This window comes from Lipotes vexillifer, unplaced genomic scaffold (assembly GCF_000442215.2).
Source record: "Lipotes vexillifer unplaced genomic scaffold, Lipotes_vexillifer_v1.1 scaffold91, whole genome shotgun sequence".
Classification (NCBI taxonomy): Eukaryota; Metazoa; Chordata; class Mammalia; order Artiodactyla; family Lipotidae; genus Lipotes; species Lipotes vexillifer.
In genome coordinates this window covers 2,579,265-2,600,783 of record NW_006777583.1, presented here as the reverse complement: position 1 = coordinate 2,600,783, position 21,519 = coordinate 2,579,265, and the positions used below count along the sequence as shown (strand labels likewise).

Genomic DNA, 21,519 nt, shown 5'->3' with positions numbered 1-21,519 from the left:
CTGCAGAGGAAACGACTGAAATAGTATTTGGGGAGAATTAGCCAGGCAGATGGAGGGACCATTTCAGGTAGAGGGTCATGAATTTATAAGCTGAGGTAAACTGAAATCCACACACAGCCTTTTTTTTCTGAAAGCACAAGACAAGGACACTAGAAATTAAAAGCAGCACTTAACAAACTTTTTTTTAACATTTGCAAATAATCGGTGGAAATTAATGCCACAAAATACAGTATTACAAAGAACATGTGAATAAAAATATCTGCAGTGTGAAAGTGATGCTTCAGTCGTGTATTTGTGCGCAGGCAGAGATCCACTCAGAGTTGGGAAAAACCTTTTCATCCCACTTGGTGTACTACTGCACAGCTAGCTGGCTGCAGTCCAGGATTCCAGAACTTTGAACCGAAGCATCTGGTGTTGGTTGTGGCAGACACAAGATAACTTGGGAGTTTCCAGGAAGGAAAACATGGCATCAAGTGAATAAGTTTTAAAATACTGTCTTTCCAGTTACCAAATAAAAAGGCCCTTGGGCACAAATATACTGTAGTTAAACCTTTAAAAGATGCAACAGACTCCATTATTTTCTTCTGAAGAAACACTTCTGCAGGTCCAAGATACTTGAATAATTATAATTCACAGTTTCAAAGTAAAGGTGGCACACACACCCTTCCCACCACCCCCCCCATCCCTAGCCCTTCACTGGGATTAAGTCTCTATCTTGAGGCGTGAAGCTTGGGTAGTTTTTATTGTTTTTGCTGTGTGTTTTCCAGCCAGATTGCTTGTAGATGTCTGAGATTTTTCTTCAGTCAGGCTATCTTTAGACCCGTTTCTTCTCTAGAAAAGAATGCATTTGAAAAATACAGAAAGTAAGATTCAGAGAAGAAACTACAGCCAAATCAATTTTATTAACACAAATACTAAGATTTAAGACATCACGTTATATTTAGGAAAGGTATGTAATGTAAAAAGCTGTTCAGATATTCCCTTTATTTAAATAGTTATGATAAACAACATGAAGATTGTGTTTAAATCTTTAAAAAGTTACTCTGACAGTTACATGCATAACAAATCTTACTCATGAAAATCAGGCATAAATCTCAACCCATTCCCCCAATGAAGTGTCATTTCCATGGTAGTTGCTGCTAACCCAGGCTCTCAGGCCTCCCGCTTTTCCAAGGAGGGGCAGAGAGATGGGGAGCTGGGGGTAATTTTTACTCTTCCCTTATTGTATTTTCAGTAGTCACTGAAAGAAACGTGTACAACACAGTGCCCTGGGGACCCACATCCCTTGGGGCTAGAGCACCCTGTTAGCTGCGGTGGCCCCATCCTGGAGAAATGGGAGTGGAGCTGCCAGAGCCTGAGCACCACACCCAGGGCTTCTGGAAGTGGGTCATGTGCTCCCACAGCCGCAGGTGGAGGCCCTGAGGATGACACCAAAGTGCCTCCGCAGCTCCCTCTTCTGCTTAACAGACCTGCTCTTAGCTCCTTTTAGAGATGGCCCAACCTGTCAGTAGATCTGGCTAACAAGCGTATTTCCTTCCGCACAAGTACCTTCCCATATACATAGTGAGCTACACTCCAGAATTCATTATTTTGAGATTCATTTGGGCTAAAAATAAACTACGCTCTAAGCAGCTGTCTTTCATCTGTTCCTACAACTGGCTTGATTTGATTTACTCTTATTCAGAGAGGCACCGAGGGAGCAACAATTCTGCTAAGCATGAGGAGTACAAATCAAGCTAATTTTGGATTGTCCGACGTTATCTGTTTGGGACAGGTTTCTAGGTAACGGGAGAGGGAGGAGGACACCAGAGCATGAGTAAGTCAGGGCAGGGGAATAGAGAGCTAATATATCAGAAGAATCACTACCTTTTAAGTTTGTTGAGGGTTGAACCTATCTCTTCTGCCTGCACACCTTAAAGGAATAAGGAAAATGAATCAAAGTCCCTAATCCACCCCACTTTTACCAGGCTTCCGCATGAAAAAGTAAGGTGAGCTATAGGCAGGCCAGGCCACTAGCAGAAATCTGGAATCATTCTGGAACTTAGGAAATGCAGCTTTCCCACTTCCCCATATCATTTGCATCCTTTCTCCACATGGCAATCAGATCAGTTGTTTCCTTTTGGCACTCAGAATAAAATCCAAACTTTTTTCCCCATGGCATCTAAGGCCCTGCATTATCCACCCTCCTTCCCTTTTACTCTGCTCAGACCTCAAACACCCCAGCCCTTTTCAGCCTCAGCATTTTTTCGCACGCTTTCTTCTGCTTCCATCAGCCTTTCACGAATACTCACATGGTTGGCTCCTTCTCTACCTGTGAGTTTCAGCTTTACAGGTCACTTTCTGAGATGGTCTTGGCCCTATCTTTCTAAAGTGAGGTCATATGTTCATTTTCTAACTCAGACCTTTGTTTCTTCATAATGGTTACCTAGTTGTTGTTTTTTAAATTGTTTTACCTGTTTACTTTTATGTATTATGTATCAAGGCCAGGAGTCAGCAAACATTTTCTGTAAAGGGCCAGATTATAGACTACCTCCTATCTCTATTGCATATTCTTTTTCCCTTCCCACAAGCAACGCTTTAAAAACATAAAAACAATTATTAGCTCCTGGACTGTACAGAAACAGGCTGCAGACTAACTTTAGCCCTTGGGCTGTAGTTTGCTGACTGTCCCAGTGAGTGCCTTGTCACTCCTTAGATGTGCTCATTAGGTAGCTGTTGAATTCAAAATCAAAGGTTCCCAAAGACAAGCTTAGAATCAGTGCCATTGATTAAAAGATGCATGTGAGTTGTTCTTGTATGCAGCACAGTGATGGCTATTCTTTCAACATTTCATGTGTATAAGTTTTTTGAGATTCCTAAATGATGGTGATTAGAGAGTCTAGAGTAGTTGGAAAAGCAAAAATACATGAAATTCCCATTTGTTTTGAAGCCAACTTAAATTTAAGACCAAAAAAAAGAGCTTTGAAAAGTAACAGTGCTTATTAATCTTCCCAGCAACTTTAAGAGGTAGGTTATTATCTACATTGCAAAGAAATTTAGTCTTAGAAGTTAAACAATATTCAGAGTCACACAAGCGGTGTGTGGAGACAAGGAGACACCAATGCAGGTCCTGTCTGAATGTGAAGCCTGAACTAATCATGAATGTAATCTTTTTTAAGTGCTATTGACTTGAAACAAATTGTTTGGATAAACTATTAGCTCTCCCAGATTTATCTAATCAAAAATTACACAGATTTTAGTGGAAGTTGTGGTTAACCACTCAGATCTCCATTCCAGACTGAGGCATTCATTCCCCAGCAGCTTGGAGTGTTGGCTGCCATACAGCTCAAAGCTGAGCCCCTGGGACTTCCCTGGTGGCACAGTGGTTAAGAATCCGCCTGCCAATGCAGGGGACACGGGTTCGAGCCCTGGTCTGGGAAGATGCCATATGCCACGGAGCAACTAAGCCCATGTGCCACAACCTCTGAGCCTGCACTCTAGAGCCCACGAGCCACAACTACTGAGCCTATGTGCCACAGCTACTGAGCCCATGAGCCATAACTACTGAAGCCCACGTGCCTAGAGCCCATGCTCCACAACAAGAGAAACCACCGCAATGAGAAGCCCGCGCACCGCAATGAAGAGTAGCCCCTGCTTACCGCAACCAGAGAAAGCTCGCGCACAGCAACAAAGACCCAATGCAGCCAAAAATAAGTAAATAAAATTAATATTTTAAAAAAACAAAACTGAGCCCCTCCCCAGGAACAGCCCTGAGCTGAAGACAGCCACCTTGTTCAAGGTCATGCCCCCTCCCAGGGGCACCCTTTACCCAGTCACTTGCTACATGGTGAGTGTTTAAGGCCCAGCCCCCTTGTCTCCAAGTGGGATGAATCCGAAGGGCCATCTCAGCTCCAGAGCTCCCCGTGGGATCATCTGATGCCTTTATTGGGACTATACCACTCAGTTCAACTCTTGCCTATCTATTAATCCCCAAACAAGTGTTGATCCTAAGAGCACTTTCCAATATACCTCCTCCATGCAAACCTCCATTGCAGAATCTCTTCCTAGGGAACCTAACCTAAATTAGCACAGGCTTTTTCTGTCCTTGCTCAAGTCACTGACAAAAATGAGTCAAGATAAGCACAGGACAGTATATGACGGATACGCTGGAGTCAGGGTTCTTAGGTTGTCCGTGAACTTCCTGAATTATATGCTTATGTGCATTAAATATGTGCTTACATGCATTTTTATGGGAAAGAGACAGTAGCTATAATTGCCTTTCAAAGGGAGCCACAATCCAAACAATCCACTGCAAACAACAGGCTGATACTGATCCATTATAAACATCAAGTTTGTTTCTAGATATAAATCCATCCAACAACCTTACACGGCCTCCATGTTTTTCTATCTCATTAAAAAGAAATACAATGAGAGATGATGTCAAACACCTTGCTGAAATGTCTGCTACAGTGCTCCCCTGATAACAGCTATCTAATTCAGCTGAGTGTTACACTGATTTTGTTAAGGCAGCTAGATGCTTTGCCATGTCCTTGAATTATGTTTTGACCACATTTTCTAAACATTTCCAGAAGAAAAGTAATTCTCTTTGACGAAGAAGACAGAAATAAAATAGGACTTGAGTAATTCTCTGTCTGCCATCAGTTAACGATCGAACATGGGCCCCCTCTGAGTCTACCACTTTATCCCTGTTTCTCTGGCTCAAAAAATAATCTAGACATACTTTTTAAAATTAGTGAAGCCCATTGTTTCTTTATTCTGGCTCCAAACAATCTTACAATCTTTGTTATCATTGGCTTTGCCCCAAGCCTCAGATCATTTTAGTCCTTACACTACCTCTGGCTCTCACCCCTAATATAACTCTTCCCAGGTTGTGCCTTGTCTTGATCACACACCCTTCCTTCCTTCTCGCATGTTTTGTACATGTTTTTTTTAAACACAGAATCTTGTCATCAGTACAACACCTTCTTAAAACTTGATTATTACCTACTTGATGAACTGTGGAGCCACCAGAACCCTGAGCATCTGAAGATCGGGTCACAGGAAGTGGAGGTACAAGATCCGTTTTTGAACTGCAGAGAGTCAGTTTTAGAATTAATGACTGAGGCAGTACCTAGAATCACAATCTGAGTTGGAAAAGGGCTGTAGCAAAGTAAGCATGTTTTACATATCTTTGTATTCCTTACACTGCCTACCACAGTGCTTTACACAGATAGGCATTTAATAAATGTTTTTGAATTCAACGGGTTAAGTAACTTGCCCAAAATCACAGCAAATAACTAGAAGAACCAAGAATATAACATAGGTATGGTTCTCATATGCTTTTCTTACTGTGATATGTTGTATAAATGGATTTTTGATTTGTTTCTAGAGAAACACTTATTGGCCATTTATTCTTTTTTTATAAACCTATGGAGCTATAGAGAGCAATGGCCTACATTTTACAAGCAAAACAAAACAAAACAAAAACCAGCCTATATCTCTCTCCAATGGGCTAGCCTATCTCCCAATTTGTTAATGTTTATCAAGCCTTAATTCAGAGTTTAATGGCTGACACTCCTACCCAGCAATACCAAGTACATGAATTTCCATGACTATAGTACTTTTACAAATGGATGCATAGTTATTTAATTAACACATTCATTTAACATATAGTACCTATCATGTCAAGCTGAGATATGGCCACTTTCCTCAAAAGAGAAACTAAATAACACAAAGAAACAAACTACTGTAATATATAACATTTGCTGTGGTAAAAGAAGACAAAATGCCATCAGTTCAAAAAGAAACTCTTATGCCAACTTCTCTCAAATATGGATGCATTTATTATTCAAAATAGAATAGCTCATGCATTTTCTCTTTCTTCTGAAAGCTTCAGTGCATAGCTTGGAAGGGCCATAATTCTGCCTAAGTATAGTCTAGGTCTGTGCTATCCAGTACGGCAGCCACTAGCCACACATGGCTGCTTAAGTTTAAATTAATTAAAATTAATAATATTAGATTTTTAGTTTCTAGGTCACACTAACCACATTTCAAATACCCCATAGCCACAGATATAGAATACTTCCATGACTGCAGAAAGTTCTATTGTACTGTGCTGTTCTGGAGCCATGAGGGTGATGATGTACTCACACTTGCCTACTTACTTCACTTCTGAGAGAACGGATCGCTCTCCATCTGAACACTGGGACCTGCGATATTGGCGGTAACTTCGAGGTGAATGAGAATGCCGGATGCGGACTGGGTCACCTTGAGTCCTAAACAAGACACCACAAACCGTGGAGACAAACACAGCAGAAGTCAGAACAGGATAATTTGGAGATTTTCCTCAATATTGAAATGGCAAAGGAATAGTAACTTTGAGAGTTTTAAAAAGAACTTGATTCCTCTAAGCTTGGAAAGCCTAAGTGGCTTAAATCTCACAAGTTAACAAAAGAAAACTGCCTCCATCATACATGAAAATAAAACTTTATAGTACAGTTGACCCTTGATCAATACTGGGTTAGGGATACCAACCCTGAGCGAAGTCGAAAATCCCCATATAACTTTACAGTCTGCCCTCTATGACTGAATCCCTCCATGGATTCAGCCAGCCAGGATCCTTATTTAGTGTAAAAAATCCCAGTATAAGTGGACCACCTACAAACAGGCAGTTAATAAGAGAGAGAGTGATTGCAGTACAGAATGAATAATTAGCTTTAATACCCTCTTTTCTACTTCTTCCTCTATAGTTATTTTTAATTTTAGTTAAAATATAAAGACAAAGCACTGAATGGAACACCACTGAAGAGTAAGAATGGATTACTCATTTACAAATATTAATAAAACTTAAAAAAAAAGATTTTCAAAGACATACTCTATTTTAGTGTATGGAATCTCTTTTAATTGTTCTTCTGACAGTCCAGATGGATCCACAAGTTCCTTTCTAGAAGGGAATGAGCATGAGAATTAAAGTTTTGATACTGATATAAATACTAACACCTTCCACAATTGGCAGGTGAGTTTCCCCCTTTCTAATCTTGTTGCAAAACACGGTGTTAATAAAACTAAGAGAGATATAAGCCAGGAACGAAGATTTTAAAACTAGGATGTATTTCAGGCAAAAATGGGAGGAAAACCTTTTCTATAGCTCTTCTACCTGCAGTTTTTCTATCTATATCCAGAATAGATGACTCTCCAGCCACCCCTTCCCTACAAAAGATCTGCTTCTCCTCCCCTGTAGCAGGTGTCTTTTTTTCTTACAAATTTCTTTTCCTTGATATTTATTTATACAATATTGGCCTGTCTGAGGCTCATTTACAGGCAAGGCTAACTGGCCTCAGGAGAGGACATGTCAGGGCTGCCTGCAGAGGTCTGCTGATATGGTAAGGCACCACCACTGAGTGCCAGGCTCCACAGAATGACGCCAGTGAAGGCCACCTGACAGGCTTCAGCCCGAGGCTGCCTCTTGGTGTCGGTGGTCTTCCTTGTAAATGCCTTCAAACCACATGGGTTTTAAAAACAGTACTCACTGAATATGCTTCCATAACTCTTCTTTTGCTTGAATATCGGGACTTCTCCTATAAATAGGAAAAACAACACTCATCTCTGCAAACATGCTTCATCTAACAATCTAATCTCTAACTTTAGAAGAGCTACAACATTAACAGTTTCCAGACTGTGAAGTTCTTATTTGCCAGCTGACACCAGACAAGGAAAGACTGGACAGGGAGGGCTAATGTGGGCTGGTTAGTACAAAGATACCAGACAATTTATCTGCTAGCCCACTAAAAAAAAAAAAAAAAAATCACATAAAAATCAGCCATAACCAGGGCTTCATTTAATGAAAGAGCTTAGAATGACAGGGGCAAATCTACACACCCTCCAGTGGTGGTTTTACAATGAAAAATGATTTGAGGCTTCTGCTTCTGGTCCTGCTAATTACTTCTAAGAAAAGGCAAAAGAATTCATCCTGATTCTCTTAATAAGAACGAGTCCCAATGTGATCTGTGATTACCTAGTGGAAGCAGCCCCACAAGGGCAAAGAAAATGGTGGGACAGCCAGATTGGCAGACTGTGCGCCACTGACCCACTGTCCTTTCTTGTTGCATCTGACGTTGCATTTCTGGGCCATGGCGTGGGCCCACAAAGCTGGAACCTATCTGTGGCCTGTGCTGCCACCCCCCACATGCCCTTCTCCATCCTATATACAGAGCCCACAGATCTCTTCTGCTCCAAGAACTACTTGAATAGAAGCTGTACCACTACTTTTAATCTCCTAGAATGAGAAATTCAAAGCCAGCATTCAGGTGTTCACACTCCCCATAATAGCAATGAGAACTGGAAATCTATGATCACAGCAATTGTTGCCACAGAATGATTTTTTTTTCCTAGTGAGAAAATAAGCTTTCGTCAGTCCTTTCAAGAGAACCAAGGTCTAATAAAGGCCCAAAGAAACGACCCAAACCCCAACAATTAAAATGGCTGGAGCTAAACAAAGCCACTGATATTCTGTCCTGTGGAATTTTACATTCATAATCTGTATCGGCATTTCTGGGCTCAATATTACTTTCAGCGTATGATATTATCATTGCTTTCATTTTTCTCAGTTAATAAGGGCATTGCTGAAACATTCTGGTAGAGCTTTCTGAGCTCACAGAATACAATAAACTACTTTCTAGCAATTGAATTGACTAAGTGGTTTTTCCTTTGTGGAGAAAAAAAAATCTGTCTGTAAAGACCTTTTAATCAACTCAAAAGGAGTCAAACACAGAAGATAAGGGGAAGGAGGACTTCCCGGGTGGCGCAGTGGTTAAGAATCCACCTGCCAACGCAGGGGACACGGGTTTGAGCCCCAGTCTGGGAAGATCCCACATGCTGCAGAGCAACTAAGCCCGTGCGCCACAACTACTGAGCCTGTGCTCTAAAGCCCGCGAGCCACAACCACTGAAGCCCGCGTGCAACAACTACTGAAGCCTGTGCACCGAGAGCCCGTGCTCTGCAACGAGAAGCCGCCGCAGTGAGAAGCCCGCGCACCGCAACAAAGAGTAATCCCCGCTCGCCACAACCAGAGAAAGCCGCGCGCAGCAACGAAGACCCAACACAGCCAAATATAAGTTAATTAAAAAAAATTTTTTTTTTAAAAAGAAGGGGGAGGAGATGAAGCCTTGGTCTCAGACATATAAAGTATGGTATTGTTAAAGGTAGAGTTCGTTATAAAGAATAAAACTGTATGCTTAAAAAAACTTAAATGCTTCTTTGGAAGGATTTCCTATATGGGATCTGCCTTTCCTACATTTGGCCGGTCTGATTCACTAGACAATACGTTAACACATTCAATGATACTGCCAGAGAAGGTGCTAATGTTAAAAGCACTAAGCTATTATTCTGTTCCCAGAGAGAGACGGTTCCATTGTAATTATACATCAGCATCTGATTCTCACAGGAAGTCACCCAATAACCCATAGTATTATATAATATCTAGGTTAGAAAGCTACTCTGCTGGGAATCATTCTTATTTCAGGAAGGTGCAGTAGTGAGGCTATCCTCCAGTTAGAGCAGGGTGTCTCAACCTCAGCACTCCTGACATTATGGGTCAGATAATTCTTAGTTGCCGGGGACTGTCCTGTGCACTGTAGGATGATTAGTAGCACCTACAGCCTTGACCCCTAGATGCAGTAACACCTTCCCAGTGGGACGACCAAAAATGACTCTGGACATTGCCAAATGTCCCCTGGGGGGGAAAACTGCCCCAGATTTGAAACCACTGGTCAAAGGTATGATGAGAAAGTAAAACAGCTAAGGTTTCGTGAAGGAACAAAGAGGCCAAGTTATTGTAAAGATCCATTATGTGGCTACTGAATAGTGTGGAGAGAATGACACTGAGGCAGGAACTAAATCTTAAAAGAATGAAGGAATAATCTGATGGCATGAGACTCAAAGCTAAGTGCTTTGAGGGAGAAGGGGAGGAGCATGAGAAAAAGCAATGAGGGGCAAGGAGGACACGCCCCCAAGGCCACCACACCAGGCCTAGTGGTGGTGAAATATGATGAATATGAGCAACATACAAAAAACTGATAACAATAGATATTTCTGAGTGTTGGAATTGCAAGTAATTTTTTTATTTTCTTATTTATACTTTCCTATCTTGTCTGTTTTTTTTTTGTTTTTTTTTTTGCGGTACGCGGGCCTCTCACTGTTGTGGCCTCTCCCATTGCAGAGCACAGGCTCTGGATGCGCAGGCTCAGCGGCCATGGCCCATGGGCTCAGCCACTCCGCGACATGTGGGATCTTCCCGGACTGGGGCACGAACCTGTGTCCCCTGCATCGGCAGGTGGACTCTCAACCACTGCGCCACCAGGGAAGCCCTGAGTTTTTTCTTTTAGCCAAGAGAATTTCTTACGTTAATTATCAGAAAAGAAAAAAAAAAAAGGTATTTTCATGTTTTAAAAAGATACTACGGCAGGGGAGGGATAAATTAAGAGTTTGAGATTAACATATACATACTACTATATGTAAAAAAGATAAACAACAAGGACCTACTGTACAGCACAGGAAACTATATTCAACATCTTGTAATAACCTATAAGGGAAAAGAAGCTGAAAAAGCATATGTACAGCTGAATCACTTTGCTGTACACCTGAAACTAACATTGTAAATCAACTATACATCAATTATTTTAAAAAAGTTATTAATGCTGCAATTCCACAAGAAATGCCTTTCATTCCCATCTCAGAAAAATTAGCAGAAACGTTACCTTAAAAGAACATCAGTCCTTCTAGCCATAAATATTGGTCTTAAAAAATTCAGGAATTTAGTAGATATGTTTAAATTCTACAGCAACATAATAGTCATATATTTAACCAAACTGAGTTCTGAAATGCCAGCAGTTTCAAACAGCTTTAAGACAAGGAAAAGTCCCAAGGCTATAAAAAAAAAAAAAAATGCTAATCTCCAACTGCTAGACTACCTGTGATTTAATAAATGCAAACACAGGCTACATGCTAATGAGAACTATATCATTTTTATGCTGACAACTGCACAAATTTCATCAATAATTTAGGATGATTTCATTAGATGCAGCTCAACATCATTTTGTGGATTCAGGAAGCTGTGGAATTTTAACAGCCATTTTTCTTAATTAAAAGGCTTAATTATGTAGGTGTTTTACTTGAACTCTCCAAATAAATTCCTAAGGAAATAAAACCATGAGTTGTCCATAGGTACAATGTATATATAAAATATACATACAATCAGTATTAGTCCAATATCTTTCAAAAGTATCCCTCATACACACCTTATACCAATAACTCAAATTAATATTCACCTTTCAGAGAAATTTCTTTGATGAGACATCATTTAGAAATAATTTTTCTTCTTCCTTATAGTCTTCTTCTGCATCCTCCAAATACTCTAATTATATTACCTAGAAAATATTACACTATAATATATGCCGTATATATAATATACGGCATATATTATATATATAGTGTATATATATATAATATATGCCATATATTATATAGTACAGCATATAACGTGCTATATATTATAGTATAGTAGATAATATACTACGTTTTGTGTATTATATTATACTGAAAATAAGTATGACAGCATTTGACTTATTATTTTTGTGATCTTATACTGACCACTGCCATAGAAGGAAATTTAGAGCTGAAAATGTGTTACTAAGAAAACTAAGTTTACAAAACATCTTTATTTAAAGAATTCAAAGCACTTAACATATATCTCAGAATAGATATGATTAGGAAATGTCTTAATCTTCCCCTCCTTCCCTCTCCCCCTCTCAGAATTAAAGAAAGATTAGAAAGCCAATTAGATTAGAAAGCCAATTAGATTAGAAAGCCACAGAGCCCAGAAACCTAGCTGCTGAAGATCGCTCAGGAGTCACTTCCAGGGACTTCACGCTAAATCTTTATCTAAGGCCCAGACTTCTGTTCTGTGTTTAACTAGGAACATCATTCTACCCTGACCACCTCATCTTCCACCGTAGCATTTTTCAATAGAAGTAGTAAGACATTATTGCCACCAGGGGGAGCCTGAGCCTTCACGCACACACAGGTTGAACCTATGAGAACTTAACTGTTTCAGCTTTGATGTCTCCTCCAAATATCCCAGTGAGTAAAAATTCATCCACGTAGAAAAGAAGTTTCATCTAAGTTTCCTAATGATAAGAAAACGTTAATGGCAATGCAGCTGAAAAATAAACTGGATAAAATGGTACTTCTCACATTTTTCTAGATGATATCCAATCATATTTCAGTTTAATGTGTTTCAGGAAAGAAGATTTTGTATTTTTTTTTTTTTGTGGTACGTGGGCGTCTCACTGTTGTGGCCTCGCCTGTTGCGGAGCACAGGCTCCAGACGCGCAGACCCCGTGGCCATGGCTCATGGGCCTAGCTGCTCTGCGGAATGTGGGATCTTCCCGGACCAGGGCACGAACCTGTGTCCTCTGCATCGGCAGGCGGACTCTCAACCACTGCGCCACCAAGGAAGCCCAGATTTTGTATTTTATACTACTGTATGTCTCTGGCATTTAATAATAAACACAAGTTTCTAGTTTATCACTGGAGATTTAAAAAACAATGAGTGAATCATGTATGAATGATGTATCGTAACATTCATCCTCAGTGGACACCTCTACATAGGCAATTTACAGACACTGTAGTAGGAATTCAAGAATATGGAAGTCACTGAGAGATATGTGGTTTACTATATATCTGAAATGCTACATATACTCATAAATATATCTGAAGAACAATTTTAATTACTTTCTTCAGATGGTGCTCTAACCATGTTTTAACTTAAAAAAAAAAAAAAAAAGCTGTAGTGACTCCTAAATTCTCAAATTCTAATTTTCATGTGAGTTGGGCCCCACCTGACTCTCTTCACTTCTCAGCTCTTCCTCATTTCAAGGGAAAAAATATCAAGTACCTTGTTTATACAGATAAACTGAGACCTGGAGAACTTATTAATTACAGTAACTGCAATTAAGTATTTACGCTGTCACTTGACATATGTGACCTGACTTAATAACGTTCAGCAAAATCTCATGAGGATGGTATCATCTGTGCTGTAGACATGCCACTAGAAGTTTGTGGAGATTAGGTAATAAGATAACACTCAGAGACACAGAAGGCAGACAGAGGTCTGGTCTGACGATAGCACCCAGCAGATATTTCCTTAACTGTCAACAAACCTCGGGTTTTTAATGTCATAGCTCAAATAAAAGGCAGAGCCCAGTTTGTCCTAAATAAAGTAATCCATCATCTTGTAGAATTTGAACACTTTTATCCAGTTGCCTACCTGACATTTCCATTTGACCACCCACTTGGTTTTTCAAACCTAATGGAACAGAGATCTTGTCACTTCCCACACATCCCCAGACCACCTCACTCCATCTCATGGATGGAGTGGGTAAAAAGGTATGTCTATCCACTTAATCCATCAACTCAAAATTCATCCACGGTATCTCTCACACTATGAACCTGTTGGCTGTCCTTCCAAAATGTGTGTTCATCACTTCTCTTCAATTCCACCACCACCTTGCACCTGGACCACCAAAATATTTTTAAATTGCTCTTCCTGCTTCCTTGTCTTTCTCAATCTGCTTTTTACTCTGCAGCCAGAGCAACTTCTGAATAAACTACTCTTAAAACAGATTTTTTTTGTTTACTGTACTTTGGCCATATCAGCTATATAGTTAAGCAATCAAGTTCAGTTACAACGTCATCCCACAAACATTTACTAAGTCTTTTCATGGTTTGCTTTAAAACTAAATTCCAGGAAGGTACACATCAAACTCTTAATGGGGTTCTCTCATACAATTGCATTGTTCTGAAATAACCCTCTGTCTGATCTGATATTTTTATCATGAAGGTAAGATTTAAAAGAAAGTTTAAATAAGATTTTAAATTCAAAGTATCATTAGGCTCTTTTCCGATTTCAGTTGATCCAATAGAAGCAATATCCAATTCAAAGGTATTACTCTACCTCAAAAGAATATTCTTTTTTGCTTGTTTGTTTGTTTGTTTGTTTTGCGGTACGCGGGCCTCTCACTGCTGTGGCCACTCCCGTTGCGGAGCACAGGCTCCGGACGCGCAGGCTCAGCGGCCATGGCTCACGGGCCCAGCCGCTCCACAGCATGTTGGATCTTCCCGGACCGGGGCACGAACCCATGTCCCCTGCATCGGCAGGCAGACTCTCAACCACTGCGCCACCAGGGAAGCCCCAAAAGAATATTCTTGAACTTCCACTTCTGGTCCAATGGAGTAACTGGTATCAGACAAACCCTCCCTTCCCATCCTCAAAAACTATAAAATAAAATATACAAAGCAACTGTTTGTCAGACATTGGGCAACAGATACCATAAGCCTGTGATCTTTGAGAGAAGGGAAACACAAGGTTAACCGCCCCCCCTCCACGGTTTCCAGCAAGAAAACTTCCTCAAGTTTTCCGCCTGGAGGCACTTTCCCAATGTGGTACAGGGAGGTGAAACTCAAGAAACAACAGATTCACAGGGCTGAGGAGGTAGAAATCAAAATTTGAAGCTAAAATTTACAGTGCAGGATAAAAGAAAAAAGTGGGACTCGAGAAGTCTGCATGGGGTTTTCCTTAAGAGGTTGGCTGAGGACATTAACTACATTTAATCTATACATAAGCTGGGTGGCACTCTGAGGCCTAACAGAAAACAGCCACTGCAAGGCTGAGAGCTGTGTGAAGTGGTAGCAGACAAGGCTCTGTTGCAGTCACAGTGGAGAAGCCACATGCTGAGCACTCTGTGCATTCAACTAAGACTCCAGAAAGGCCAGGCCTTAAGAATAAGGACCAAGACTAAAGTAAAGAACATACCCTAGGCTAAGGACACAATCTAAAAAGTCCCACCCTATCAAAGCATGAAAAATAAGATCAAGAGGATCCAACAGTAATTCAGTTGCCTTCCAGAACAAAATTTGATACTCTTTAAAGGAAGACAACATAATCCAGAGACAACATAATCCAGACCTCCTACAACATATCCTCTAAAATTTCCAGCATGCAATAAAAAATTATTATACATGCAGAGAGGCAGAAAAATATAGTCATAATCTAGGAAAGAAAAAATGTAAGTAGTCAACAGAAATAGATTTTGAAAGACCCAGATATGGGAATTTACCAAGGGCTTTAAAACATCTTTTTTTTTGCGGCGGGGGTGGGGGAGTGGGGGCACTGTGAGGCTTGTAGGATTTTAGTTCCCTGACCAGGGATCAAACCCAGGCCCTCAGCGGTGAGAGCTCAGAGTCCTAACCACTGGACTGCCAGGGAATCCCCCCTAAAACATCTTGTATAAATATATACAACAACTTAAAGGAAAATAGGAACATAATCAATGAATAGATGGGAAATCTCAGCAGAGAAATGGAAAGTATAAAAATAACAAAACTGAAATTCTAAAACAAGGAAGTACAAAGTTCACTGAATGAGTTTAATAGCAGACTGGACTATGAGGGTAGGAGGAAGGGTTGATGAAGTTGAAAACAGGTTAATAGAAATTACCATGATTGAAAAAAGGGAGAAAAATTTGAAACATGAACAGAACCTCAGTTGCTTGTGGGACAATATCAAATGGTCTAACATACATACAACTGGATGCCCAAAAGGAAAAAGAGAATGAGTCAGAAAAAAATAATTAGAAAAATAATGGCCAAAAATTTCCCCAATTTGGTGAAAAATACCAAATTAGAGAAGGTGATAGATACAGTTGATCCTTGAACAACACAGGTTCGAACTGCTCGGGTCCACTTACTTATACATGGATTTTTTTCGATAGTAAGTACTACAGTACCTATACAGTCCAAAGGTGGTTGAATCCGTGGATGTGGAATTGTGGATAAAGGGGAACTATGTATACCAAGGGCCGACTATAAGTTATACATGAATTTTCGAGGGCATGGGAGGGCTGGTGCCCCTAACCCCTGTGTTGTTCAAGGTTCCAACTGTATAAAGAAAACCACACTTAGCCACACCATAATCAAAGAGCTAAAAAGCTAAAGATAAAAAAAGTCATAAAAGTAGCTAGTGAAAAAAAGACAAATTCCATACAGTGTTTACAGAATGAAGGCTAACTTACCACAAATGACAGAGATCAGAAGACAACAGACAATCTCTTTAAGGTGTGAAAGGAAAAACCATCAACCCCAAATTTGATAAATAGTGAAAGTATCTGTCACAAATAAGAGTAGAATAAAAACATTTTCATATAAAATAAAACAATTTATCAACTACAGACCTGTATTACAAAAAATGCTAAAGGAAGGAAAATGGAACATTGGATCTAGAGAAAGGAACAGAACAGATAGGTAACAGTAAACTGGGTAACTATTCATTTTCTATTGCCACTGTAACAAATTGCCATAAATTTAGTGGCTTAAAACAATACAAATGTATTATCTTACAATTCTGTAGGTCAGATCTGACACTGGTCTCCCTGGACTAAAATCAAGATGTTGACAGGGCTGCACTCCTTCCAGGGGACTTTAGGAGAACATCCATTTCCTTGCCTCTTCCAGCTTTCAGAGGCTGCCCACATTCTTGGTTGATGACCCCCTCCTTCCTCCATCTTCAAATCCAGCAACAGCAGGTTAAGCTGTTCTCAAACTGAACTACTCTGACTTCCTCTTCTGTCCCTATTTCCACTTTTAAGAACCCTTGTTGTTACTTGGGTCCACTTAGATAATTCAGGATAATCTCCTTGGCAGAAGGTCAACTGACTAACAATCTTAATTCCATCTGCAACCTTAATTTCCCTTTGCCATCTAACATAAAATCTTCACAAGTTATGGAGATCAAGACATCGACATATCTAGGGGACATTTTCTGCCTACCACATTAACTATAAAATTTTGTTCCTCTTTTCCTGATTTCTTTTAAAAACAATGTACTGTTGAAGCAAAGATGGTAACATTGAAATGTGGGGCTACTAACATGCAAAAATCAAATATAGGACAATAGCACAAGAACAAAGAGGGGATAATTGGAATTATATTTTTCTAAGATTTCTAAGTTTTAACAAAATTTTATATTAATCCTAAACAGACTGTGATAAATTAGGAACCATACTGTAAGTCATAAAGAAATCACTAAATAAAATAATAATAAAAAGTAGTATAGGTAGGATGTCAATATAAAAAGTAAAATAGAATACCAAAAAATATTCATTTAACACAAAATACAATAGGAAAGGAGGAACAAACTAACAAAAAATAGATTCAGTAAACAGGAAGAAAGAGTAAGATGGCAGACTTAAACCCCAAACTATTAATAATTACATGACCCATAAGTATCCTAAACATTCAATTTAAAAGTTAGAGATGGTCACACTAGATTTAAAAAAAAAAAAAAAAATATCAGGGCTTCCCTGGGGGCGCAGTGGTTGAGAGTCCGCCTGCCGATGCAGGGGACACGGGTTCGTGCCCCGGTCCGGGAAGATCCTACCTGCCGCCGAGCGGCTGGGCCCGTGAGCCATGGCCGCTGAGCCTGCGCATCCAGAGCCTGTGCTCCGCAATGGGAGAGGCCACAACAGTGAGAGGCCCACGTACCATTTAAAAAAAAAAAAAAAAAAAGATCAAATACTGCTGTCTACAAGAGATCAAGAGATGAGCTTAAAGTATTAAAACATATATACCATGCAAAAAGTGAGCATGAAAAAGGTGTAATGGTTATATAAATACACACACACACACACACACACACACACGAGTGTGTGGGTATAATGGACATAGAGAAAAGAGTATTATTATAAAGAGGATATTTCATAATGATAAAAAGGTCAATTTATCAGGAAGACCCCCCCCCAAAAAATTTCACAAATATGTGTGTACCTAATACCAGAGCTTCAAAATAACTTGAAGCAAAAACTGACAGAACTAAAGGGTAAAACAGACAAATCCATAATCATTATTGGAAATCTTAACATCTCCCTCTCAATGACAGATTGAAAGGTAAACAAAGAAGTCAGTAAAGATATAGACCATCTGAACAACACTATCAGCAAACTAGATCTACTTGACATTTGTAAACTACACCCAACAACTGAGAATGATTCTTTTCAAGTCCACCAGCTCATTCATCGTTACAGACTATATGCTAGCTCTTAAGACAGATCTCAACAAATTTGAAATGACTGAAATCTTACAGATTGTTTTAACCAAAACGTAAGTAAATTAGAAATCAATAGTAATGAGATATGTAGAAAAATCTCCAAATATTTGGAAATTAAATAACACACTACAAAAAAAAAACCAAGGTCAAAGAAATCACGGGTGAAATTTAAAATTTTGAACTGCATGATAATGAAAACAACAACACATCAAAATATATGAAATATAGTTAAAGCAAGACTTAGGGGAAATTTAGAACTTTATACTTATATTAAAAAAGAAGAAAAGTTTAACATCAGTGTCACCTTAAGAAGACGAAAAACAGAGCAAATAAAAGACAAAATAAATAGAAGGAAGTAATAAAGAGTAGAAATCAATGAAATAGATAACAGATAAAGAAAATCAACTAAACCCAAAGATAGTTCTCTGAAAGACACACAATTAAGGAGAAAAATACAAGACACAACTTATCAACATCAGGAATGAAGAAGGTAATATCACAACAGATGTTCAAAGGATACTAAAGAATTATTACAAATTTTTTATTAAAAGATTTGACAGCTTAGATAAAATGAACAAATTCTTTTAAAAACACCTACTACCTAAACCTACACATAACAAGTAGACACAATCTGAACAGCCCAGTATCTGCTAAAGAATTTCAGTTTGTAATTTATTTATTCATTTACTTTTAAGAGATACTAGTTTATTTTTTATTTTATTTTATTTTTGGCCACACCACACACAGTGGCATTCGGGATCTCAGTTCCCCAACCAGGGATTGAACCCGTGCCTCCTGCAGTGGAAGCCCAGAGTCCTAACCACTGGACCACCAGGGAATTCCTCAGTTTCTATTTAAAACTTTTCACAAAGCAAATCTGTGGCAGGGTTGATTTCCCAGGAAAATTATATCAAATATTTATGGAAGGAGTACTGCTAATTTTACATTAACTCTCAGAAAATAGAGAAAAAAAGGAAAACTTCCTAAACTATTTTATATGACTGGCATAACCATGTTTAAAAAAAAAAAAAAAAACCTGACAAAGATACTACAAGAAAATTATAAACCAGAATTTCTCATGAACATAGGAAAAGAAAATATTAACAAAATAATATCAAATAGAATCCAGCAATATACGGAAAGGATAATAGATCAGAATCACTAAGGTCTTATCCCAGGAATGCAAGGATGTATCGTTCAAAACTGAATCAATGTAATTCCTCCACTGACAGAATAAAGAAAACCCATATACAATCATCTCAGATGCAGAAAAAGCTAATAACAAAATTCAAAACTCATTCATGATAAAAAAAAAAACCTCTTAAACTAGGAATAGAAGGGGTCTTCTTCAATCTTATAGCTAGCATCATATTTAATGTGACATATTGAATGCTTTCTCCCCAAGAAAGAGAACAAGCCAAGGATGTCTGCTTTCTTAACACTTCGACTCAACATTGTAATTCAACACTATTCTGGAAAATCTAGCCGGTACATTTAGGAAAGAAATAGAAGTAAAAGGCAAAAGATCAGTAATAAAGGAAAGCTGTCTCTGTTCACAGACAAAATGATTGCAAAGGTAGAAAATCCTAAGAAAAAAAAATTTTTAAAGGCTTCCAAAGCTAATAAGTCAATTTAACAAGGTTACAGGATGGCAAGATAAAATATCAATATTAAAAAAATTATTTGTTTCTATATACTAACAATTTGAAAATAACATTTTACAAAATGTAGTTCAATACTATTGAAAATATTAAATATTTAGGGTTAAATTTAACAAAATAAATGCAATAACTATACTGGAAACCTAGAAACATTGCTGAAAGAAGTTAAAGACTTAAATACATGGATGAGTAGGACACTGATTTTCTCAAAATTGATCGATAGATACTCAACATAATGCTAATCTAAAGTCTACAGGATTTTTTCTTTTTTGTGTGCAAAAACTAACAAGCTGATTCAAAAATTTACATAAAACTGCAAAGGATCTAAAATAGCTAAAACAACCTTGACAAAAAGGACAAAGTTGGACAATTTACACTGCATGATTCAAATCTTACTGTAAAGCTACAGTAACTGAGACAACATGGTGGCTTAAGACTAGACAAACAACAGATCAATGAAACAAAATTGGCCCATATCTAAGCAGTCCATTGATTTTCAACAAAGGCTCTAAGGCATTTCAATGAAGACAGTCTTTTCAACAAATGGTACTGGAAAAACACCTGGAAAAAAAAAACTTCTTAATATCTACCTCTACCTCATACAATGAACAATTAACTCTAAATGGATCACAGATCTAAATATAAAAGCAAAGTCTACATAGTTGCTACAAGAAGATATGAGAATATCTTTGTGACCTTGGGGTAGGCAAATATTCCCAAAAAAACCCTTAACTATAAATGAAAAAAAAAAAAGATATACTGGTCTTCATCAAAATTTAATGTCAGCTCACCAAAAGACAATGTTAAGAACATGAAAAAGCAAACCACAGCCGAGAATTCTTTTTCAGATATGTATATTCACAATACACATATCTGAAAAAGAACTTATATCCAGAACATATAAAAAGCCCTACAAATAAATAATAGAAAACAACAATTAAAAATGAGCAAAACTTGAACAGACACTTTTCAAATGAACATATATGGATAACCAATAAGCACAGGAAAATGTGGTTAACTTTGTCAGTCATCAAGCCAACTAGACGAGCTAAAATTAACAAGACAGACAAAACCAAATATCGGCAAGAATAGAGCAGAACTGAATCTCATACATTGCTAGTGGGAGTATAAAATGACACAGCCTCTCTGGAAATCGTTTGAGTAGCTTCTTATAAAATTAAATGTGGTTAGACATATCCTCTAACCGAGCAATTCCACTCAGGTATTTACCCCAAGGCAAAAGATAACATACTCCACAGGTACACTTGTGTGGAGTATCTTGAGCTTTTTCACAAAACAGCAAAAACTGCAAACCATCAAAACGTCCATCAAGAGGAGAATGGATAAACAAACTGTGGTATAATCATACAATGGACTAAGCCACATTTTAAGAGAGCATATATTGTATAATTATATTTATGTGACATTCAGTAAGAGAAAAAAACTAATCTATGGTGATAGAAATCAAAACAGTGGCTGCCTATGGGGGATGGGGACTGAACAGAAGGAGTAGGAGGGAACTTTTTAAGTTCTGTATCTTGATTGGCATGATGGATACACTTGTCAAAATTTATAGACTTCTACCCATAAGGTGAGAGCAATTTCACTAGATGTGAATTTCACCTCAAATTACCTCAATTGTAAAAAAGTTTATTCCTTAGGGTGTTAAATGAATCTCAGATCACTCAATTAAAAATGATTAAATCCATAGTCCCATCTACA

General features: G+C 38.5%; 1 protein-coding gene across 1 annotated transcript in view; it reads right to left on the bottom strand.

The window, feature by feature from the left end:
- Window positions 1-575: 575 nt before the first annotated feature.
- Window positions 576-21,519, bottom strand: part of EPB41L4A (erythrocyte membrane protein band 4.1 like 4A) — a 253,773-nt gene continuing 232,829 nt past the window's right edge. The window contains exons 19-23 of the mRNA XM_007451202.1: window positions 7,509-7,556; window positions 6,854-6,922; window positions 6,144-6,254; window positions 4,988-5,069; window positions 576-831 (exon numbers count right to left, since the gene is read on the bottom strand). Of these exons, the coding sequence (XP_007451264.1) occupies window positions 703-831; window positions 4,988-5,069; window positions 6,144-6,254; window positions 6,854-6,922; window positions 7,509-7,556 (439 nt within the window). The 3' untranslated portion in view covers window positions 576-702. The remainder of the gene's footprint in view (window positions 832-4,987; window positions 5,070-6,143; window positions 6,255-6,853; window positions 6,923-7,508; window positions 7,557-21,519) is intronic.